We start from the raw sequence: 25,000 nt of genomic DNA on the forward strand, positions 1-25,000 counted from the left end.
TAAATTTGTGTTTAACTTACAAATTCGAAGTAATACATGTTATTTCAAATCAGAATCAGAAAAGGGTCTATTGCCGAATGTTGAGCAGATTTACAACATTAGAAAATTGCTGCGGTACTTTGTGCAAAACATACTATAAGAAAAACACTTAAACATAAAAATAAAAATAAAAAAGTGCTAAGCAGATTGATATATACATGAGTGCAGGTGATGATCAGTGCAAAAATGGAACAGATGCAGAGGCCACAATATAGGGTCATGTGTTTGAATCAGGGCAAGTGGTGGGAACAGTCTTATGGTTATTGTTCATGAGTCCAACAGCAGAGGGGAAGAAGCTGTTCTTATGGTGAGAGGTTCTGGTCCGAATGGACTGGAGCCTCCTGCTTGAGGGGAGCAGGTCTGTGTCCAGGGTGGACACAGACCTTGTGTTTCATCTCATGTCCTACTGCTTGAGTCTGTGTAAACAAAATATGAGTAAAACATTACCCAGCCAGATTATATTTGGCATATTTTAAAAATAGAGTACATTACGGTGAAATCTGCTTTCAATTTGACATTTATATTTACCCTTTTAAAACACAGCTTAGTTATATACATCAGACAAACTATTTGTAGAGCACTTAAATGTTTAATATTGTTTTTATAGTTGTACTGATAAGCGTTGATCACCAACAGCTTCATTAATGTGGATGAACTGGACGGTTCCTGGGAAACTATTAGGATCACTGGCCTCTAGTGGTCACTGTAAGTAACTACAACTCTGCACATACAATCATTAAGATGAAGATATTTTTTATTGTAGAAAGATGGAACAAAATTTTGTTTCACTCACTGGCAAACAATGGCAAGAGATAAAAAATAGTTTGTTAAAAAAAGACAAAAATGGTAACAATGAAAAGAAATACAAACAACAGCATATCCTGATATGAGGCTGACAGGATTAGAATCAATACAATACGCAGCAAACGACATTGATGTTGCCATGGTGACCACTGCCATATATAGTATTTCTGTTACCTCACTTGTCTTAAACGTCAATATTGGCTGTTTTTCATTTTACTAATGAGTCCACTCTCTTCCCTGTCTTCCTCATGTTTGAGATTCTCTCAGAGAGGGTTTAAGAAAGAGCGTTGATGATGGCTGGTTATAGCTCAGGAGACAGAGCAATGCATCTAATGATCAGGATGTTGGTGGTTCAATCCCTGGCTGCTCCAGTTGGCATGCAAAATATACTTGAGCAAGATACTAACCCTCTCCATCATCCATCAGAGTATGAATGTGTGCACAAAAGTTCTAAACAAGAATCAGTCTATTTACCATGAAAATATCAAAGTAGAAAGCGATGTCAGTTATGATGGACTGCACAACCAGATCACATGACCAAGTGAGTGGTACAAATAACAGGAAATCTTCTCTTGTGGTGTTAATAATCATTTGAATTAATAACTTATGATTTGCAGACTGTTTTATATCTTTTCATTGCCATCTGTACCACAGGAAAAAATCATGTTGGAAAATATAATATTTATATCTAGTTTCTAAAGGATGATTTAATTCTCCAAATGCCACCACTGACATGCCAAAGTTGAGTTCTTTCATCATTCTAAATGTACTGAAAATAAATATCAGGATCTTTCATACATCTCATGATGTGTTTCTGAGTGAAAGAGATAAATATGTACAGACTGAACTGTTTCTCTAACAGGGGAACACTAACTACACAGAGTCACTGACTCAAAGTCAAATAATAGTTTATTCAAAGGAGGGCCATAAATGTCGATAATACCCTTTGCTAAACCGTCCGATGGAGCCCAGAACCCAAGTCCAGGATAAAGAGGTTCAGTGAATGTGGTGTTGAAGGTGTGGAGGTGGATCAGAGTGTCAGAGGAGACTTTGTAGAAGGACAGAGTGCCAGCAGGACAGTCCACATACACTGCTACTCTGTTAGAGACAGAGGAGGAGGAGGAGGAGGAGACGGACGTTTTTATGCTTCTGTGCCAGACAGAATGAGCATCATTAGAGCATCTGAGACTCCAGGACTGATCATTTAAACCAAACACACACTCATCACTCCTTCCTTTCCTTTTGATTCCTCTGTAACTCACTGATATCCAAGCCGTTCTTCTCCACTCAACCTCCCAATAACAGCGACCTTCAAGCTCATCTTTACACAGCAGCTGAGGATACCAGTCAAATCTGTCTGGATGATCAGGATATAATGGAATCGATAAAACACGTATCACCTTCCTGTTGTTGTCAGACAGTTTGAGGTTTCTGTTCACTGTGTTTGTGTCGATTGTGAGTTGACAGGAATCTGATGGAGAGAAAAACACAATCCAGCTGCAGTTATTGATCCATCATCTGTTCATTGATTGATTTGATGATGACTCCTGACATCAGAGATGTGAATGAGTGATGTGACAGTTTGAAGGTGGTTGAATGTGAGCTGCTTTGTTTTCATGAATCACATTAAAAACACACTTACACTTCCTCAGACCTGGTGTCAACCATCGGACTCCAGCAGGCTCCACCCTGAAAGGAGGAGGGGGGTCAGACCAGCACAGTCTCTTTCAGCATGCACACATGGACATTACATCGCTCTCATACACATAATGTTAGACACTGATAAAGGAACAGTCCAACATTTTGACATATACACTTGAAGAAAATGTCTAAATTTCAAAAGAGCAAAAATGATTATCACATTACATCATAATCTTCATTATTAAGCACGATGTCCAGAGAGCACTCAACACGTGCCACAGTCAAAGTTCAGCACACTGTGACATTCATTCACACTGTCAGGGAGTGAGTACATATTAAACATAAAGACTGGGACTGGGTACAAAAAATGATTTAGTACAGGTAGAGTGCAGCAGCCAGTGCATCACATATTTTGAGCTAATGTAGCAGTCATAGAATATGATGTGATCCTCATGATCATTTAGTGTACCCTAACTCTTGGCTATTGCTTTTACAAAGGTTATGCTTCAGTCAGGATGGAATAATTTATAGATTTAATGTACTAGCTCCACGTATTAGAACACAAATCTGCAATTTCCTGCTTTAGTCTGTAAACAATTATAACTGTAATAAATGAGACATGATACAGCATCCCACTGTAATATGACACAAACAGCAGGAATAGCCAATGAGCTTAATTTACCTAAAATTAAGTCAACATTCCTGCTTCCTGCCACTCATTCTGAGAAAGAGTTCCTCTTTCATCACCCTATAAAATCAGCTGGTTCATTTTGTAGTTCATGTAAAATCATCTATTATTGTTTTGTTCAGACTTCTCTCTGTTTGTTCTAAATTGACAACATCAGTGACTCTGTGACCTGTTAATTAACAGGTATGTTGTATTTTTCTGCATGTGAATGATCACTGAGGGACCTGCTTACTTTTTATTTTCCCGTCTGTGATGTGCTGCTACTTGACCTGAATGTGAACGGTAAGAATGCATAAATAATCAGATCAATGTGCAAACAAAAGCAGTTGCAGTTAAGTCAAAAGGAAGCAATTGTCACATCACTTTTCATTTGTTTCTGTTTTCGTATTTTCTTGCTCTGTTTTACTCACTCTCATTCTCATTCTCATACTTGTCATTTTCGGATTGCTTCTGTCTTTCTTCTAAACTTTAATTTTTCTGGCTGACCTTTATGATGTATAGATTTATTTCATATTCTCCTAACAGTACATAACAGTATATATCCTAACAAGTATTTGTACATTTGAGAGTTCAGTTGACCACAGTATGTAATTTCAGTGATATTTCACAATATGATGTATCACAGCATCACACTAAAATAATTATAGCATATGTTTACATGTTCCTTTTGTAAGTGTGTTTAAAGGCTCATCATCTTCATTTTTTTACGCAAAAATTATATCAATAACATTTGACTGAAGTGCTGGTTAGCTGCAGGGCCACCATGCAGGCTCTCTGGAGCTCTCAGTGGCACAGTACATATCCTGCAGTGCAGGCTGCAGGGTAATAGGACCAGTTGTTGTTAATGCTAGACTGGCTTTACAGTCAAAAACACCCACTAGTCTGCTCCACCAACTCCATTCCATTGTTCCTTAGTATTTGCTTTCTGCTGTAATGATTATTTCTTATTATAATTTGAATTTGAATTTCAAGGTTGATCAAACAAAGTTGATTAACTTTGACTATATGTAACTGTGACTGTGTCATCACAAAGTCCAGAGGATCAATTTGATATTTTAGCACAAACAAGTCTCAGTAGTAAACGGTCAGAAGCAGCAAACTAGCAATGCAAAGCCCATTTTAGTAGGTGGCCAGTTAGGTTGAGTGACCTAGTAATCCATTTATTTTTATAATTCTTTTTTTCTAAGCTAGGCAAACAATGTCAGAATTAGGGGCTAAACATGTCCTGGGCATGGTCTCTACACACAGATAAAACTTAATCTAAATAAAGGTCAGAGAGTAAAAATGTAAGTTCCTTTCCAGAGATAAGTTTGAACAGGTTGCACCATTGTTGTTGACAGAGAATTTGTCCTTTGAGACCCCATACAGACATCTACTGTTTATGTCAGACCAGAATGGGAAAAATGTTCCTACATGTGTGATTGTTCAAATAACAATAGTTTCAAGCATTAAGTAATCAGACAGGGTCAGTTTCCTCATCTATCAGACACTGTTTGTGGTTGTAACGGCCATCTACATACCTCAGAGTGTCCAGTCTTAGCTGCTCAAGCATCTTCACTCCTGCCTCTCCTGGATTATTGTAGCTCAGGTCCAGCTCTTTCAGATGGGAAGAATTGAGGCTAAAAGCTGAGACCAGAGACTTGCAACCTTCTTCTGTGATCAGGCAGCCTGACAGCCTGCAGACATGACAAATACTCTTAGAGAATAGCAAAATAGCTAAATGCAAACAGAAAAATTGCAGCCAAAAATCATTAAAAAATGACATGACTAAAACAGGAGTTAAAAATAGCCATTAGTCAATCTAAACCTTAAAATCTACAAATGATAAAAATTAATGAAATTAAAATTAAGACAAAAAATACATAAAGTAGGGCTGAGGCTGTTTTGGGTGTCATCAGCTTTGTTGCTTTTTGGTTTTAATGAAAATATTGGGCAAGCGAGACGTCTGACCAGATTATGACAGTAAATTAAGTCTATATTATAAAAGTCTTTATATCTTATATTACCTTGTGAGGACAACAAAAACATCTGAAATAAATTTTTTTCACAGCTCATCAAATCTTTTCAGAACCAAACCAAAGTGGCTAATTAACGGTTACCTCCACTGAACTGTGCTATCGGGGAGGCTGACATCATGTAAAGATTTCATTGGAAAAAAGGAAGAGAAAAAGACAAAATGAGAGAGGGGAATACTAACGTATTGTATGCAGAAAATATGACTTCAATATGTTGGACAACTTCCAACACTTTTTTTATACGTTTTTCATTTTTGGATCAGATACATCACGCAGATTAGGATGAACAATATAATAGATAATTTGACAAATCACAACAGAAAGCCCTGCATTGCTTAAAGATTTTAAATAGTCATCTATAGACCATTTTAAGAATGCTGACCTGAGTGTTTCCAGTTTACAATACAGACTTTCTAGTCCATAAGACAAAACTTTCACTCCAGAGTCCTTCAGGTCATTGTTACTCAGGTCAAGCTCTCTCAAACTGGAGGGCTGGGAGCTGAGAAGTGAAGACAGAGTTTCACAGCTTCTCTCTGAGAGATTACAGACACTCAATCTGAAGAGACAATAATGAGAAAAATAATAACATGTTAAACTTTCTGGTCTGAACCTTTGAAAAAAAATATGATCTTGATAAAATATCATCTTTATTAATTAAACATGTTATTAAATAATTTATTAAATGTCATTAATTTAATTTAAAACATTTATTCAATGATTTATTTCCAAATTAATCAATGACACATTTAATTAATTATATATTTAATTAATCAATTATTGAAACATTTAATTAATTATTTAATGATGTGTTTACTTAATTAATTTAGCACTCCTGGCCCTGCAGCTTTGTTCATTAATTAATTTCATTTGTCACTCATCAAAGTCAGGGGGTGGGGTTAGCACTGCCACTCCAGCTTGTGTAACATCTGATTGCTTACCGCACACAGTAAATGAAGACAGTTTGATCTTAGATAACCAACTGCTATGGATTGACTGTAGTATTGACTTATCTCAGAATGCATTTTAAATCACAAGTGGCAATGGTGCTGCTATAAACTGTAAATAGTGATGGTGTGATGAAGCCCCATGAATGTGTCGAATCATTCCGGCCAATTGCTTCACCAAAAGGCAGATCACACGAAGCCTTGTTTAACCGCTTATTTGGAAGTACTGACACCTGCTGGTCATTCGATGTACAGCAGCCCTGTGATTTGAGCTGATGTTCATATGTGTTAGACTGGAATTCGATGACACTGATAACTATAAATATGATAACTATAAATAAACTAATTCGTACATTTCTTTTGTAATGAAAAATGTAAACACTCATATCGCCGGTAAGTTAACGCGATGCCAGCTGTTTAATTCACAGTAGCTTTTCCAGTAAGTATGGTAACCACAGACACTGATCCAGGCCAGACTTTGGGGAGTACCCTTCATGTCTCTTTGAAACTAAAAAACAGTCATTCATCACAGTCAGCTGTGAAGTGAGTTCATTGATTGTCTTCTGCATCGATGAAAATGTCTCTCCTGTTTGTCTCTCAATTCGCATTTATTATAGCAATTATATCATGTTTTATGTGCAGTATAGATCATACAGTTACCAATTACCATTAATTGCTAACCTTATAGAAAAGGTTGTGGCTAAGCAACTTATAGCAGTTCTAGACAAACACAGCCTTTTTGACAAGTTTCAGTCCGGCTTTCGTAGAGTTCACTCTACGGAAACAGCCCTTCTTAAAGTCTCTAGTGACATTTTGATGAGTAATGATGCAGGGAAATGTTCTGTTCTGCTTATGTTGGACCTCATGTCGAGTTTTGACACAGTTAACCACAACACTTTGCTTGAAAGGCTAAAATATTGGGTTGGTATATCTGGAACTGCCTTGGAGTGGGTCTCCTCATAGTTACATCAGTAATGTTTTTCTGTGGCGGTCTCTAATTTCAGGTCATCCTCTACCTCGCTTACTTACGGTGTCCCTCAAGGATTTGTTTTGGGGCCTTTATTGTTTTTAAATATATTTTCTTCCCCTTCAATGTATAATGAGCCCCTCTGAGGACATTTCCTATCACTGTTATGCTGATGACATTCAGTTATACATTTCTTTTAAGCCCCAAGATTTATCTAAGCTCCAGCTTATGAATGACTGCTTAGATTCGATCAAACGTTGGATGGCTGTTAACTTCCTCAAACTTAATGAGGGGAAAACTTAAGTCCTTGTATGCGCTCCTGACAGATTTTTACCCCAGATAGTGTAAGCCCTTGGTCCTCTTTCTGTCTATGTTAAATCCTCTATCAGGAATTTAGGTGTAACTTTTGACTCAACTCTCACATTGGATGGTCATGTCAAATCTCTGGATCGGTCTGAACTGGAGATTGCTATACATACATTTATTTCTTCATGCTTGGACTACTGTAAGTCACTGTTTATGTGTCTAAACAAAGTTTCCCTGGATTGTCAGCAGGTTGTGCAAAACACTGCAGCTAGGCTTCTGACCAAATCCTCCAAATATTCACATGTGACACCGTTGCTATATCAGTTATACTGGCTTGCTGTTGAATTCAGAGTCCATTTTAAGATGCTGGTTTTGACTTTCAGATCTTTGCAAGGACTGGCACCAGCTTACATTTCTGATCTTCTACAGCCCTGTGTCCCTAGCAGGTCCCTGAGATCATCGGCTCAGGGGCTACTTGCTATACAGCAAACTAAGATGAGAACTAAGGGTGATAGAGCTTTTGCCACTGTGGCCCCTGTTGGTGTGATTTTGATAAAAGTTGTCATTGTTGTACTTGAAATTGTAAACCTTGTCCTGAACTGCATGTTCAGATATTTTTCTGTCCCTCCCCTACATGTAGGATGATGGGGGAGGCAATAGCTATAGTGTTTAATTGCAGGCACATTCTATGTAAGGTTCTGGTTTGCTTAGTTAGTAAGGAATGTTTACTTCCTGCCATTTATGGGCTCACCTGTGCTTGTATATGGTGGACCATTAAAGGAGTTGAGCCATATATGGGGGTGAGGGGAGATGACCCTTTTATGACCAGCAGAAAGTCACGTATACAGAGATACACACACGCACACACACACACAAACACACACGCATGCACACACAGTGCCTTTAACTTTTATGACACACCATATGGGTTTTACAATGGGGTTGTGTGTTCACTGAATAAAAGGCTGCAAGGGGACGCTGGTTTTTTGGAGTTGGCTGGGATCAGGTGAGGATCTTGTAGCTCCAAGATCCTGATCCGCCTGGCTTCCCTTGCAAGTTTGAAACCGATCGAGCTCTGATTGTCTTGCTTTGTTCACGGGGATAAGTCTCTGAACTAGCGGGGCCTGCAAGTGCAGACCTAACAGCCCCCAGACTGTGGAACTCTCTCGCTCTGAGAACTGTGGACTCAGTACCGTAGTTTTCGGGTCATAAGCCGCTACTTTTTTCCCCACACTGTGAACACTGCGGCTTATACTGACGTGCGGCTAATGCATATTTTTTTTCATGCGGCCAAAAACATTTTGCCTGGTAACAGTAGACCAATCAAAATGATAAGTAGTCTATATCCGGTATATATTTTTATCGGTTGTTAAGAGACGTTGTAATGTTGTTTGTGCACTGTTCCGTAAAAAAAACACAAGCAACGTAATTTGTGTGTTACCGATACGTATGTATACTTAAAGGTAGCCGTGTTACAGGTGCTGTTCGAGGAAAAAAAGCATTTGCAGTATGTATTTTTGTACGTTACCATAACGTTTATGTTACCATGTTTATGTTACCTCACGTGTAATATTTCTGTGTAAATATCTCATATTACAAGTGAAACGCAAACGGCTTAATGACAGCCTTGAAGTCTTGAACTCATGGACATCACCAGATGCTGGGTTTCCTCCTTTTTAATGCCCAATGACTTTACTGGAGTGACTTTCATATGCCGTTTGTTTGTTGGCCTTTCTGTCTGAAGTTTAGTCTTCAACAAGTGAAATCCATGCTCATTTGGGTTAAGATCAGGTGACTGACTTGGCCTTTCAAGAATATTCCACTTCTTTGCTTTGATAAACTCCTGGGTTACTTTGGCTGTTTTGGGACATTGTCCATCTGTATTATGAAACACCACCCAATCAGTTTGAGTGCATTTAGCTGGATGTGAGTAGACAGTACATCTCTGAACACATCAGAATTCATTCAGCTGCTTCTGTCCTGTGTCACATCATCATACCTTTTTCTAGCCATCATTCTGGTAGATGGTGTTCTGTCCAAAAAACATTTTTTCCAGAACTGTGCTGGCTTTTTTAGATTTTTTTTTTTTTTTTCACCTAAGTCCAATCTAGCCTTTCTACTCTTGAGGCTTATGAGTGGCTTACACCTTGCAGTAAATGCAGTCATTTGTTTATGGTAGCCTTGAATATCAATACGCCTACCTCCTGGAGAGTGTTGTTTACATTGTTGGCTGTTGTAAAGGGGTTTCTCTTCAGCATGGAAATTCTGCAGTCATCCAGCACTATTGTATTCCCTGGACGTCCTAATATTGTAGCAATTTCTCAGATAGGTTTAAGGATGGCTTGTTTCATGGAGAGCTCCTTTGACCACATGTTGTCTGTTCACAGCAAAATCGTCCAGATGCAGGCACCACACCTCAAATAAACTCCAGGCCTTTTATCTGCTTAACTGATCATGACATAAAGAAGGAATTGCTCACACCTTCCCATGAAACTGCTTTTGAGTCTTTTGGTCCCTTTAAAAAGTTGCTGAAACTCCTAAACCCTTCATCCAATTTGAATATAGGTACCCTCAAATAAAAGCTGAGAGCCTACACATTATGTCCATGTTTCCATTATATAACTAATTAAATATATATAACTGTTTAGTTATATATAATATATATAACTAAACAGGTAAAAAAAAAAAAAATTTGTGGGGGAATACACTGCCCACTGTACTAAAATCCACTGAAGTGCAAGCTGTGTGTCGCATTGTCACAGGAATGTGCGTATATGAATTTGGTAATTTAGAAAATGTATAAATGTTGTTCTACTTGATTCTGATCTGCTGCTGAATCTCTTTTATGCTGATGGAAATGTAGAGTTTGATCTGTGACACACTGAAACATTAATCTCTTATTGGGCTCTTCAGTGTCTCCAAGAACCCGGGCCTGTTGCATGGTGGTACAGTGGTTAGCACTGTCACCTCACAGCAATAAGGTCGTGAGTTCAACTCCACCAACAGGTTGGGGTCTTTCTGTGTATACGTGGGTACTCCTCACACAGTTCAGAGACATGCAGTTAGTGGGGATAGGTTAATTGGAAACTCTAAATTGCCCATAGGTATGAATGTGAATGATTGCATTTGTGTGTGTTAGCCCTGCGACAGACTGGCGATCTATCCAGGGTGTACCCTGCCTCTCACTGGTGGGATGGCTTTGATGGGTGAGGCTGACAGAAAATTTATCCATGAACAAATCAGCAGGGCCAGAAGTGCCAACATGAATTAAATAAATACATAATTAAATAATTCTTTAAATGTATTATTGATAATTAAAATAGATAATAAACTAATAATGAATTACATATGTAAAAAAAAATCAATTAAATGACTATATAATTAATTAAAATTGGATATAAATAAATCTTTTAAAATGAATTAATAGAAAATTAATTATTTATTTATTTATTTAATTAATTAATTGAAATTTTTATTAATTATTAAAGCATTTCATTATTTAATTAATTTAATTTAATTAATTAGTGATGTTTAAATCATTTTTGCACCTGTGGCTCTCCATAAAATCATTGCTAGTTTCCTAAAAAAAAAATTCAAGACATGAATATTAAATGGTTAAATTATGATCATGAAAACATGAAACTATGACTGAATAAAAATTACAATTTCTTAAGCTAAAGTGCTTTCTCTGAATTGTCATGTTACTCTCAAATTTCTTCCCTAACAATAATAACATAATTACACTTTAGCCATAAGAGGGCAGTAGTATTAATACAAGTCACATGAATATAAAGCCTTAAATAACTACAGTGATTTTGACAAACAAATCAGAAGTTGATGACAGTGTGTATTTTCATGAGAGATCTACCAACCAATCACAAGTGATTTCTCTTGGTAGTTTTTCCGTGAAGTTCCTCCTTTTGAGAATTGAATAATTTCACCACATCTTTGTCAACACTGACAGTGGCAATATATCTATCCTGCCCTGTAGTCATTTATCTGTTCATTTCTGACACTTTTCTTGCACTAACAAATGTAGACTTCACAGTCCGTTAGCAGATGATAGCGTAACTACCGTAAATCAGTGAGACTGGCACTTCCTCACAGGACTAAAATTCTGATTTTAGTTCATTTTAGACAAAAAACTGTTGAAAGAGATTTCAAGAGATTCAAGAGACAGATTCAAGAGCTTATTCAAGAGCTTTATTGTCAATACAACAGTATACACAGCATACACAGTATACAGCGTACCGAAATGCCGTTTCATTCCCGTACCAGATAGTGATGTAGCAGCAGAGGCTCTCAGTGGGTCCCTGGTAAAATTATGTGAGTATGGGAGGAGGGAGACTGGCCTTCTTCGGTTTCCTAAGAAAGTGAAGACGTTGTTGGGCTTTCTTCATGTTGGTGGTGGTGTTCAGGTTCCAGGAGAGGTCATCTGATATGTGCACACCAAGGAACTTCACACTGTTGACCATCTCAACAGCAGATCCGTTGATGTGCAGTGGGGTGTGGGCCATTGAGCTCTTCCTGAAGTTAACAATCATCTCTTTAGTCTTCTGAACATTTAGAGAAGGTTGTTATTTTGACACCAGTCCACCAGGTGTTGTACCTCCTCTCTATAGTCCTCTCAGACTCATCAATGTTAGTTATGAAACCCACCACTGTTGTGTCATCTGCAAACTTGATGATGTGATTAGAGCTGTACTGTGGAGTACAGTCATATGTTAGCAGGGTGAACAGCAGTGGACTAAGCACACAGCCCTGTGGCGATCCTGTACTCAGTCTGAGGACTTTGGAGGTTTTATTTCCTATGGAGACAGGTTGGGGCCTGTAAGTTAGGAAGTCCAGTAACCAAATGCAGAGAGTGGAGTTTATTCCTAGTAGGTCCAACTTCTTTACAGCTTCTAGGGAATGACTGTGTTGAATGCTGAGCTGAAGTCAATAAACAGCATTCTGGCATACGTGTCCTTTTTGTTGAGATGGGAGAGAGAGGTGAAGAGCAGATGAGATGGCATCATCTGTGGAGCGGTTTGGGCATTAAGCAAACTGTAGCGGGTCCAGATTCGGTGGAAGCTGAGTTTTCATGTGCCTCAATACCAGCCTCTCAAAGCACTTTGTGATGATGGGCTTAAGTGCCACCGGCTGGTAGTCATTGAGGCACAGTGGAGTTCATTGGCACTGGGAAGATTTTTGTGGCTTTAGGCATGCAGGTACTACAGCTGAGCTCAGAGATGTATTTAGGATGTCTGTGAAGATGCCTGCGAGCTGGTCAGCACAATCCTGAAGCACCCGGCCAGGTATGTTGTCGGGTCTTGCAGCCTTTCATGGGTCTGCTCTGCGAAGTGTCATCCTGCTGTGGACAGACAGAGTACTTGGTTGTTGGGGGAGGGGGGCATCTTCCTTGCTCTTTGTTCTCTGCCTCAAAATGTGCAAAGAAGTCATTCAGTTTGTCAGGCAGGGAGGGATCACTGCTGCATGCCGGAGGTGTTGGCTTGTTTAAATGCCCTGCCACAACAGCTGAGTGTCCTTTGAACTTGTGAAGTGTGTGTTGATCTTATCTGCCTCTTTGATGGCCCGTGATAGGTCTGCTCTGGCTGTAGTGTAGGCTTCTCTATTGTTGGTCTGTTCAGAGCTTGCAGAATGCCGCAGCAGCGCAGTTTCTCCACCGTGTCTCCATCTGGTTGAGTTTACAGGTGTTTTCCTAAATCCAAAAGTGGTTGGCGGTTATAGAAGTGTTTGACTGTAGTTCTGACGGACATTACAGCTATATAATAAACCAGGACTCAAATAGAACCATGGTTTGGACACGGTGTGGCCGCTGCGACCTAGCGCGCCACCATCATGGTAAAATACCATGTATTTACCGTAATACCATACCAAAAGTAAGGATATGTCTGTACAAAAATAAATGTAGCTTTTATGTTGCAGATTTAAAGTCAAATCATAAACAACATAATCTCACCTAAGCGTTTCCAGCTTCCAGTTCGTAGTCTTCAGTCGAGAAAACAGTAGTGTCAAACCTGAGTCTTGCACGTTGTTGTTACTCAGGTCTAGATCTCTGAGCTCACAGTCTTCTAGTTGAAGAGAGGAGAACAGAGCTCCACATGCTCTCTCTGACAGGTTACAGCCATTCAGCCTAAAAAGATACATGTATAATAAGAAGAATGGAATAGCAAGAGTTTTCTGTTTGTAAACTGTATTTAAATGATAAAAACATCATAACTTACAGAGCTTTTTTAGAGGCTTTGACCACTGGCAGCAGCCTCAGAAGAGCCTCCTCTGAAGCAGAGTATTTCTTCAGGTCAAACGCATCCAGATCTTTTTCTGATGACAGTAAGATGAAGACCAGAGCTGACCACTGAGCAGGAGACAGTTTATCAGTGGAGAGACTTCCTGAACTCAGGGACTGTTGGATCTCCTCCACTAGAGAATGGTCATTCAGTTCATTTAGACACTGGAACAGGTTGATGCTTTTCTCTACAGACAGATTCTCACTGAGCTTGTTCTTGATGTACTGAACTGTTTCCCGATTGGTCTGTGAGCTACTTCCTGTCTGTGTCACCAGGCCTTGCAAACAAATCTGATTAGTTTTCAGACCCAAGAGAAAACGAAGGAACAAGTCCAGGTGTCCATTTGGGCTCTGTAAGGCCTTGTCCACAGAACTCTGATAGAAGTCTTTCTCTGTCTGAGAGCTTGTTTGTTGTTCTTCCAGCTGATTGACTCCAGAGTTGATGAAGGTCAGATGGACATGAAGAGCAGCCAGAAACTCCTGAACACTCAAATGGACAAAGCAGAACACCTTGTCCTGGTACAGTCCTCTCTCCTCTTTAAAGATCTGTGTGAACACTCCTGAGTACACTGAGGCAACTCTGATATCGATGCCACACTCTGTCAGGTCTGATTCATAGAAGATCAGGTTTCCTTTCTGCAGCTGATCAAAAGCCAGTTTTCCCAGAGACTCAACCATCTTCCTGCTCTCTGGACTCCAGTGTGGATCTGTCTCAGCTCCTCCATCATATTTGATCCTCTTGACTTTTGCCTGAACCACCAGGAAGTGAATGTACATCTCAGTCAGGGTTTTGGGCATCTGTCCTCCGTCTCTGGTTTTCAGCACATCCTCCAGAACTGTAGCAATGATCCAGCAGAAGACTGGGATGTGACACATGATGTGGAGGCTTCGTGATGTCTTGATGTGGGAGATGATCCTGCTGGCCTGCTCCTCATCTCTGAATCTCTTCCTGAAGTACTCCTCCTTCTGTGGGTCAGTGAACCCCCTGACCTCTGTCACCATGTCAACACACTCAGGAGGGATCTGACTGGCTGCTGCAGGACGTGTAGTTATCCAAAGGCGAGCAGATGGGAGCAGGTTCCCCTTGATGAGGTTTGTCAGAAGCGCATCCAATGAGGTGGACTTCATTGTTTCAGTCAGGATTTTAGTCTTGTTGAAGTCCAAATTAAGTCGACATTCATCCAGACCATCAAGTATGAACACAACCTGGAAGTCTTCAAGCCTGCAGATACCTGATTCTTTAGTTTCAGTAAAGAAGAGATGAACAAGTTCCACCAAGCTGAACTTTTCCTCTTTCAGCACATTCAGCTCTCTGAAAGTGAATGGAAATATGAACTGGATGTCCTGGTTGGCTTTGTCTTCAGCCCAGTCCAGAGTGAACTTCTGTGTTAAAACCGTTTTCCCAATGCCAGCCACTCCTTTTGTCAGCACTGTTCTGATTGGTTCATCTCTTCCAGGCAAAGATTTAAAGATATCTTCTTGTCTGATTGTTGTTTCTGGTCCCTTTGATTTCCTGGATACTGTTTCAATCTGCCTGACTTCATGTTCATCATTGACCTCTGCAGTCTCTCCCTCTGTGATGTAGAGCTCTGTGTAGATCTGATTCAGAAGAGTTGGGTTTCCTGCTTTAGCGATCCCCTCAAACACACACTGGAACTTCTTCTTCAGTTGGGCTTTAAGTTCACGTTTATAGAGGGGAGCAAATATTTCTGAAAATAAGTAATTCAGACTAATTAATTATTATATAATAAATATCACAGCCTTTCAGTACCCTGAAAGGATAGATGTGTGAATAGATATTGGTGCATTTCTTGAGATATTAGGAAAGATCAATATGCAATCTTTAGAGAAATTCTCTTACTGCTCTGCAGATGGTCAGCCATCTCATGCTGCTTAAGTCTCCTCAAGAAGTGTAATGTGATCTTCAGAAATGCTTCTCTGCAGCTCTTTCTTTGATCTTCATCCTCACCTTCAAACATCTCCTCATCCTCCCTCTGGCTTTTTATGGTTTCTGGGTCATCTGGACTCAGAACCTTTTTGGTTTTCTTCAGCTCATTCTTGACAAACATGGTAATGTTGTCCTCCAGCCGCTGGAAAAGAAGACCATATGAGTTACCGAGTGGTCTTTCTATACAGGCCGCTTGTTATGGGAACAGCTATGTTAAGGACCAAAAAGCTATTCAGAGAGTGAACCGTACAGCAGAACGCTGCTGCAGGGCTGCTCTCCCCTCCCTACAGAACATTTACACCAGGAGATGCTGGACTAGAGCAGCTCAGATACTGAAGGACCTGTCCCATCCCAGCAATAAACTGTTCCAACTTCTGCAATCAGGCAGAAGGTTCCGCACCATCTGAGCAAAAACAGACTGGCTCAAGAGAAGCTTGTATCCTCAGTCCTCAGGCCATCCTTGCATTAAATCAGGACATGCTGCCCCCCCCCTCCATCCTCCATAAGTGAGTGAGACAGGACTAATTGTTACCACATTCTCATATCATGCCTGATCCTTCTGGTTTTACAACGGCACAAGACACTTTAACACACCACTCAGAAAATGTACATTCTCAGATTCAAACTGTAAATTTCCAGATTGTTTTATTTTATTTATATAATGTATATAACTCACTCACTTACTGCACATAATGTCCTCTTTGTATATATTCACTCCCTGTATATAATGTTCTTTCTCTCTTGTTTTTTTGCACAGTCGAGCAAGGTCAGGTCACATTTCACTGCATGTTGTACTTGTATAACTATGCACGTGACAAATAAACAATCTTGAAATGCACTGGTTCTTATACAGCTCTTCTATACTCTGTGCATTCAAAGCACTTTATACAACATGCCACAATCAACTATGCACATTTTTCTATGCTCAAATGCTTTTTAACTTTAACACTCTGATGGTTGCATCAGAGAGAACTTTGGGTTTAGTATCTTGCCCAGTACATTTACCAGCCAGGGTTTAATCCACCAACCGTCTGATTAGTAACTGACCTGCTCACCTCCTGAGCTACAGGCACCCCAATTGGACTGAAATCATGGAACCAAAAATCAGATTTATATTGGACACACTGACAATCCACTCGTCTACAAAGTGCAGCATAGAGGTGACTGAAAAGAACACATGTAAAAGTAGTAGTACAGACCATAAACACAGAGTCCAGCTGTGTTTGACGCTGCTGTGCAGACTGACCAGTGGAAACCTCTGCTCTCTCCTGGTCCACTCTGTGGAGGAGTAATGTATAATTAGGTCATGTTATGTCTGTCCACACACAGACGCAACCTAAAGGTCAACGAAGTGATGTTTTGATGGGTTCTGTGAATACGATGACTCCCTGCCATGGTGAAGCTTTGCTAGTCCTGGTGATCCCACTGAAAATTAAAAACTCAGTTTTCAGATGTCCGCTCAGTTTTTTTAGTCCCAACAGCTCTTATCATCTCCTGCATTAAGCTTTCCCTCCATGCTGAGATGCCCTGAAGCAAGGTACTCTCTTTGCACCAGTGGCTGGTTTGAAGTGACAACTTCCAGTGCTCGGTCAACTTTGTGTCAGGAAAAGTACATCTAATGTATCACTGTAACAAAACACTGTGTGGATTGTAGATTTTATTCGGAGAACGCAGGCATAGATTTCCAGCAAAAATAAGCACGTATTACAGATAAAACGTCCAACAGAAGCAACGTCTAAAAGGTGAAAACAAAAATCCAAAAATATGAGGGACAAACAGGGACCTATTTTACGGCGCAGGTTCAACAAACTGAGTCTAGCCATAAACTCTGAGTTAACTCTGTCGGCAGGCTTGAGTTTTCAGTTCCAGAAAGCCTGAGTTACTTCAATCAAGTCTGACTATGTTGACTTTGAGTTGTGGAGCTCAAGGTGCACCAACTAAGAAGGCCTGGAAAAGGCTGATGAAGGACAGGGTTTGAAAGCACCAGAGACCGAAGATGAAACAGACATCAGGGAGACACAGAAGTAGGAGTTGTCGGCAATTGCTACTATGTATGTATGTGGTTTTATGTCACGACGGCCAACACAGGTTAAAGGACTCAGGTGCAGACACCACTCTGAGGCTCGGAGGATCAGAGAAAAGCAAGATTTTATTTCAGTAAGCAAAGGTGACACAGGGGAAAATAGTTAAAGGCAGAAACACTAAACAAGAACAAAAGGCGAGAGGAATAAATCTAACCTCTGGAGTTACTCAAACTAAAACCTAACATGATGCTACAAACTCAGGGGACTAAGAAAGTGAGAGTAAACACACTCTATGGCAGACAAGAAACTCAATCACTAGATACAAAATCAGAATATTACTATGGGACACTATGAACAAAAGCAGAACTATGAAGCACTAAACTATACTAGAGCTATCTCAGCAATTCACTCAACAGTCATAAAACATGAAAGGATGAAACGAGTGTTTTAGCAGAGTCCAAAAGGAAAAGGTCTCTTTAGCAGGCTGAGGAAGCAGCCAGGGAACCCGACATCGGGTATTTTCTAGAACTGGCACCCTGAGCTGCGGGGCAGGAGGAGGATTATGGAGTTACGCTCACAGAGTCACTGTAATGAGGGAGAGCAAAGTTAAAGTGAGCCCCAAGCACCAGTCCAGGGAGAAAGGGCAATTTGCAATTATCTTACTTTTGCAGGCAGAGGCGAGGCTAAGGGGTAGTAAGGTCCAGGCAAGGCTAAACCAGTCCAGATTCACTCACTGGAAAACTGGGCAGGGATGTAAGCAGGTGAGTAAACCCCGAAAACAGCACGCAGACCAGCGACTGTGTGAAGGGAAGAAAAAATGACGGCGTGATCCAGACATCCGTGAGACTGCTGCGAGTAGAAAGACAAGATTAGCTCCAAAAACTACTATGATGAGAACTACTTAACTGTGGCTTCTGACGAGGAGTTTTTGTTAGTGGTGGGCGGATTGATCGAAATATCAATTGTATTGATACTAAATCGGTATCGGATCAATACTAGCTGGTGAGATCGATTATTTACTTTCAATTCCGCTCTTGTTTGCAGTGCTTTGGTTTCAGCACGAAAGAGCCAGGTCGCCGGATTAGCTGCTCCTGTGTCAGCGTAGAGCAGGCACACTTTGCTCCCCCTCCCCCCTCTTGTATTTATATTTTGCAGCGTCACGTGACGTGACTTAGATGCACAAAGCAAACAAACAAGCAAGTTGCCAGCTCAGGTTCATCAGCACACGTCACGCACAGAGAAAATACAACAGAAGAATGGCAGAGAGGAAGAGGAGCGCCGTGTGGCTGTATTTTCAAGTCGAAAATGAGACAACAGCAAAATGTGGGATTTGTAAAAAGTTTGCCAGGTATAGTGGAAACACTACCATTTTATATAAACATAAAAAAACCCATCTGTCCCATCTGCTCTGCCCCAACTCCTGAAACTACCTCAAGCTCGTCTGGAGGGGCTGCTTCATCCCCACCTGCAGCAAAAGGTGGGATATGGGAAGAATTTCACGCTAAAGTCCTAGCATCTCAGCAGCATCGGACAACTGACACTCATGCCCTAATTGAGATGCGCAGGTACACTGAGGAAAGGCCAGTTCTTTGAGTATAGGATCCACTACTTTGGTGGAAAAACAATGAACAAACATTCCCATCTCTGAGCAAACTTGCCAAAAAATACTTGGCAGTGGTTGCAACATCAGTGCCAGCTGAGAGGATTTTTTCAAAAGCCGGGCAGTTAGCGAGTAACAGACGAAGTTCATTAAAAGCAAAAAATGTTAATATGATACTGTTCTTGAACAAAAACCTGTAACCAAAACCTTTGTTCTGCACAGACTAACTAAAGGCTTTGGGAGTTGTTAAGTTGTTGACATATTATTGATATTTTCACCAGTTGTTGTTTTTGTTGTTGAGAATTTTAATTGTAATTTTTGTATTATAGTTTCTCAACAGTACTTGTTTGTTTTAATTTGTTTACTGGTTTGCATGCACTTTTTAATTAAGATTTTTCCCCCCAAAAATTGCTAATAAAGCATAGAGCTGGGCGATAGAACGATAACGATATGTATTGCGAAATAACTTTTTCTCGATAGAAAAATGAAACTATTGCGATAGACCTCATCTCTCTCTCTTCCTGTCTTCAAAAAAAAAGAACAGCCAATCCAAATTAAGTAGCGCATAGCCGAACCAATCACAGCCGCACCGTCACGTCACGTGACTTGTTACGTACAGCACAAGTGCCAAGCCGCACATGTGTATTTGTTTGGGAAGCAGCCAGCCGCCCTGCCGGCCGGTTAATGAAGAAAATGAGTGTGCCAACTAGAGAAAAATCAACCGAGAGCTTGGGTGACCAGGTTACCGAAGAGAACACAGATGACGGTTCCAATGCCGGAGAGATTGTCGAAAGGAAGGGCCAGAGAAGTTCCGTAGACTAAAAGCGCTAATTCGTCATCGAAAACAACCAGGTGAATCCCTGCGAAGCAACAACAGTCAATTGAGTCGGCTTTCTCCAGCGTCTTACCATATGACAAAAAAGCTAAGAGACATAGCGACATAACGAATGCCATAGCCTACTGTCTTGCTAAAGACATGCTACCAATAAACACGGTCGAAAATGAAGGATTCAAGCAGCTAATTGAGGTGATAGCTAAGCTATACAACAAGGAGAGATTGAGAATTTCCTTTTAGTTCTCAGTTTATTTGATATTGATTAAAGTTAGTCAATTTTGTCTGTTCTTCTGTAAAACAAACTAAGATTTATTTTTAGAATTAATATTTTCTTTCTAAGTGGAATTGAAAATTTAGTAGTCTGTTTTGTTTGTTCTATTTTGAAACTTAAATGCTTTAGCGGCTACCTTTTGTATTTGCCTTTATTTATCTGAAACTGAAGTCTCGTGTTCTTTAAGTACATCTGCCCTGTTGAACTTATTATGGGAAATAAATATTTAAATCAAAACAAGCTGCTGATTATTTCACATTTTACTTGTGAGCAACGGCACATTTAAATCTTACAAATATAGTTATTTGGCTTATATCGTGATATATATCGTTATCGCCTGAAATGAAAAAAACATATCGTGATATGAAAAAATCTTATATCGCCCAGCTCTAATAAAGCATTTTCTATTTAGTTATAAACTTTGTCCTAATTATGTCCTGGGTTTTAACTATTTAATAATAAAAAAGGAAACATCAGAAAAAACACTTAAGGTCATGAAAATTAATTGAGATTTAGCAATTCAATGACGCATCCACCTTATTTACTGAAAAGTATCCGTATCGGCAATACTGGCCCGTATTTACTTGGTATCGGATCGATACCAAAATATGCAGTATCACACTCCGCTAGTGTTTGTGAGTGCTGGTCTTAAAAGCCTGCTGGCTGATTACTCACAGGTGCACCAAGCGAGAGGAGGTGTGGCGACTCTGCCCAATGGTGGATTCACTGGCACGCTGGAAAACCCAGCACTCACTCAGACCATGACAGTTTTATTGTAGCAAAATTAAAATCAACTTCTGGTCTGGTCTTCATAGTTTCTGAGGGCTGTCCATAGAAGCCCTCTGTCCCTCTCCTGTAGGTCTCCTTGGCTTGTCTGATGCTTCTCCTCAGGTTGGCTGTGGTAGTGTTATACAGAGAATTGTTCTGATCAGAGCCTGTACTTTACTCTTCATCCAAGGTTTCCAGTTAGGAAGAACCTGGATGGTTTTGGTCACTGTCACATTCATTACACAGCACTTAACAATTACACAACACCTGCTGTTTGAAGATGGACCAGTCTGTGAGATTAACACAGTCCTGTAGATGGTGGAGAGCATCATCTGACCATGTTTTAATGACCCAGATGCTTGAAGGAGTTTGTTTCTTGTGGAGGGTGTAAGCAGGGATGAGGAGCAGATAGAGGTGATCAGATGGTCCTAGGTGGGGGAGGTGTGTCGCTTTGTAGGCCTGCTTGATGTTACTATACACATGGTCCAGTGTCTTGTCCTGACAAACTAGTTGATGCATTTATTGCTTCTGGGCTGGACTTCTGTAATTATCATCAGCATATCCTAAAACCTCCCTGAAAAGCCTTCAGTTGATCCAAAATGCTGCAGCAAGAGTATTGACTAGAAAGACAGCATATTTCTTCTCTATTGCCTTCTCTTCATTGGCTCCCTGTTAAACAAAGAATCAAATTTAAAATCCTGCTCCTCACGTACAAGGTCTTGAATAATCAGGCCCCATCTTATCTTAATGACCTTGTAGTACCATATCACCCCATTAGAGCTCTTCACTCTCAGACTGTTGGCTTACTTGTTGTTCCTAGAGTATTTAAAAGTAATCCATAAACCTTCATAAGACAAACATCTCCCCAGAACATTGAGCACTGCTGAAGTGTCATTGAAGAGGAGAAAAAACTATTTGTCCTCGTCCATCCGGCAACACCTGAAACACCAGACTGGAAGTTCCCACCTACACTGTGTTTGATGCAAAGCACAAAGGAGACACATGCTGGAGCAGCTGGAGTCCTACAGACACTCAGCCTCTTCACTACAGAAACCCCTTCTGCAACATCCATTCTTTACACTCTGACTGCTGTGTTTGTGGAAACATTCCAACACACACCGCTTCACATATGAACATAGAAATGTGTGTGAAAAAGAGCTGAACTGATATTAAACATGATGGAGGATTTATTCACATTTATTCACAACGACATTTAGATACACATTACCTCTTGGCAGGAGAAGGACATCCTCTAAATTTTTCACCAATATCCTTTGACTGATGGCTCTTTAAAGATGCACAGCTGGGCTCAGGTCCAGGAGATTCTGGCTTCTTACTGATCCTAGAAGTAAAACAATAAATGTAACAGTTTCATGAGACAGATGGAAAAACTGGAAATATTAAATTACTTACATGATGAACAAAATTACTCAAATCAGAAAAAAATGATGTAAAACAAAAAAAAAAACAATTTAAATGAGAATACTTAATCCCCCAAAACATAAACAACCAGAAAAAAAGTAAACTACTTACTCTTTGTCACATAAAAGTTCTTTTTTAAAGTCAGCACCAATATCCTTTGACAGGTCACTCTTTAAGGAAACACAGCTGGGTTCAGGTCCAGGTTCTGGACTAATTTTAGGCTTAGGTCCAGCAGACCCTGGTACACCCTGCACCTCTGGGCTTTAAAACAACATACACAAAAGTACGAGTGTGAATAATGATGGAGCAGTGATGTGAGTGCTGAGCTGTGACATGGAGAAGAGTCATGGACAGTTAGAGATGGTCATCTCACCTCTGAGCTTTGGTCTGGCTCTCATGTTCCCCACACAGAGTGGTTTTAGAGGGAGGGACTCCCTCCTCTCTGTCCTCACACTGATCCATGCTGATCAATTCACATCCACATCGGCTCACACACACTTTCTACCTTCACCTGCAGAGGAAACACAAATCATTCATGTGCTCATCAACTGAAATCCTCCTTTCCATCATGTGTGCTGTCCAAATATCAGTTGCTTCTTTTCTGCTTCATCTCAGTGTCAGCTGAATGCAGTCAGACAGCAGTGTGAGGCAGAGGAAGCTGCCATCAGCTGCTCTACTTCTACTATCAGTCCAATAGATGGAGCCATGAAGCACACATGATCACGGTTGGGAAGGTAACTTTTAACATGTATTCCACTACAGATTACAGAATACATGCCCCAACCTGTATTTTGTAACGTATTCTGTTACGTTACTCAATGAGAGTAACATATTCTGAATACTTTGGATTACTTAATATATTGTCATGCGTTTTACAACTGCATGAATGTACTATTGCTGTGTGATTTATTACTATTACTGAACGTTACTCGAGATACCAATAGCAACTAGATTTTTAATTCTTAATATAAAATGAGTAACAGTAGGGTGGACATTAGGTAAGGCTGCACTTTTTGCAGCGATCTCATATTGAAAACTATTCCGCTGGTATATAAAACAGCTCCACGGCTCCAAACCGTAGTAAAGGGACCTCTGGCTAATACGTCGGGTTCTGTGTCGGGCTCGTAGCCGAAAACTAGCTTTACTTTGTTGTCTGGGTCAACTTTGCTAGCGAGAGACAGAGAGAGGCGTTGAAAGGCTGCTCCAACGGAACTTATTGTTTTGTAGGAAAACACGAACACAGTGTACAGTTGAGTCTTAGTAGCTTACTTACAACTGGGCTCGTCAGGCACTCTTTTTGGCTGCAGTGGTTATTATTATATTTACTATATATATTATTATATATATTTCTTATATCACATGCTTCCATCTCCCGTTTCTGGTCTGTGACAACTCATACTTTTGACTCTCCTTTGTCTCCCTCCCTCGCGCTCACAGACACATAACGGGTATGGCAGTCCATTCTCCCTCCCCCTGCAGCACGGACTACACTGCCCATGAGGCTACCTTCTTTAGAGCTATGCCTGTAACACTCTGCCTATTGCCTTCATATTAAATGATTTTTTGAATAATAATTTTGAAAAAAAATTTCTTCACGTCATTTATATGAGCCGCAAGTAGAGGTGACATGGGCCGCAAGACTGAGATACAGGCATTAGAGCCTCGTTTTCTTAGGGTTTTCCACAGGTGTGAAATTAACAAAAATTGAGAGGGCATAGTCTAACATATAAAACAGGAAAAGACTGCCATGTAATCCATTTATCTCAACAAATATTCTGAATATCACCTTTTTAAACGGTAACTGTAACAGAATACAGTTACTCATATTTTGTATTTTAAATACATAAAAATATTCACTGACACACACTGCATGCTGGTGGAATAAGCTCTTATATAACTATCATTAGCTTAGTGTTTAAAGTATGTGCTAACTAAAATTAAGATGATAGTTTATTAAACTTTTAATGAAATTTGCAGACTCAGCCGTCTGCTCCTTGCTATCTAAAATATACAGGACATTGGAGTAAATTCTCAACCATCTCACACTTCTGTTTAATCAGTTTTCTGTTTGACATTTATTCAGCAGTGTGAAAACTATAACTTTAACCTCAGGCAAACCGATTTACTCAGGAACAAATAAAACACTGAAAAAAGCCAAACAATACAATTTTTAAGTTATCTAACTGACTTATATATCATGTTTAACCTGAGGAGCGAAAGACCACGGGGGGTTTGAAAACGATGTGCCGGGAGTTTGCTGTTCAAGCTGGCTCTAGAGAGCTTCGAACCCCAGGCTAGCTATCGAGCTGGTGGGAAACAGGCATCTCCGAAAACGTCGGAGCACTTTTGCAAATATGTGATGTCTTAATAAACCGAGCAGATATTTGATGTGATCGGCTGCTACATTCTTTCCTAAAAATATCTGAAAACTATTTTGTG

General features: G+C 40.1%; 2 protein-coding genes across 2 annotated transcripts in view; both read right to left on the reverse strand.

Annotated features, from left to right (window-relative positions):
• Positions 1 to 25,000, reverse strand: part of LOC109196997 (NLR family CARD domain-containing protein 3) — a 501,803-nt gene that overhangs the window by 319,956 nt on the left and 156,847 nt on the right. The gene's annotated exons all lie outside the window — the stretch shown is intronic.
• LOC100706502 (NLR family CARD domain-containing protein 3) overlaps positions 776 to 25,000 on the reverse strand; it is a 30,686-nt gene continuing 6,461 nt past the window's right edge. Inside the window, exons 2-12 of the mRNA XM_025902711.1 lie at positions 22,935 to 23,072; positions 22,673 to 22,822; positions 22,368 to 22,481; positions 16,841 to 16,919; positions 15,555 to 15,783; positions 13,632 to 15,402; positions 13,367 to 13,540; positions 5,570 to 5,743; positions 4,693 to 4,848; positions 2,486 to 2,532; positions 776 to 2,314 (exon numbers count right to left, since the gene is read on the reverse strand). Coding sequence (XP_025758496.1) covers positions 1,713 to 2,314; positions 2,486 to 2,532; positions 4,693 to 4,848; positions 5,570 to 5,743; positions 13,367 to 13,540; positions 13,632 to 15,402; positions 15,555 to 15,783; positions 16,841 to 16,919; positions 22,368 to 22,481; positions 22,673 to 22,822; positions 22,935 to 23,023 — 3,585 coding nt within the window. The 5' untranslated portion in view covers positions 23,024 to 23,072 and the 3' untranslated portion in view covers positions 776 to 1,712. The remainder of the gene's footprint in view (positions 2,315 to 2,485; positions 2,533 to 4,692; positions 4,849 to 5,569; positions 5,744 to 13,366; positions 13,541 to 13,631; positions 15,403 to 15,554; positions 15,784 to 16,840; positions 16,920 to 22,367; positions 22,482 to 22,672; positions 22,823 to 22,934; positions 23,073 to 25,000) is intronic.

The sequence above is a fragment of the Oreochromis niloticus genome, linkage group LG23 (assembly GCF_001858045.2).
Source record: "Oreochromis niloticus isolate F11D_XX linkage group LG23, O_niloticus_UMD_NMBU, whole genome shotgun sequence".
In the NCBI taxonomy this organism is placed as follows: Eukaryota; Metazoa; Chordata; class Actinopteri; order Cichliformes; family Cichlidae; genus Oreochromis; species Oreochromis niloticus.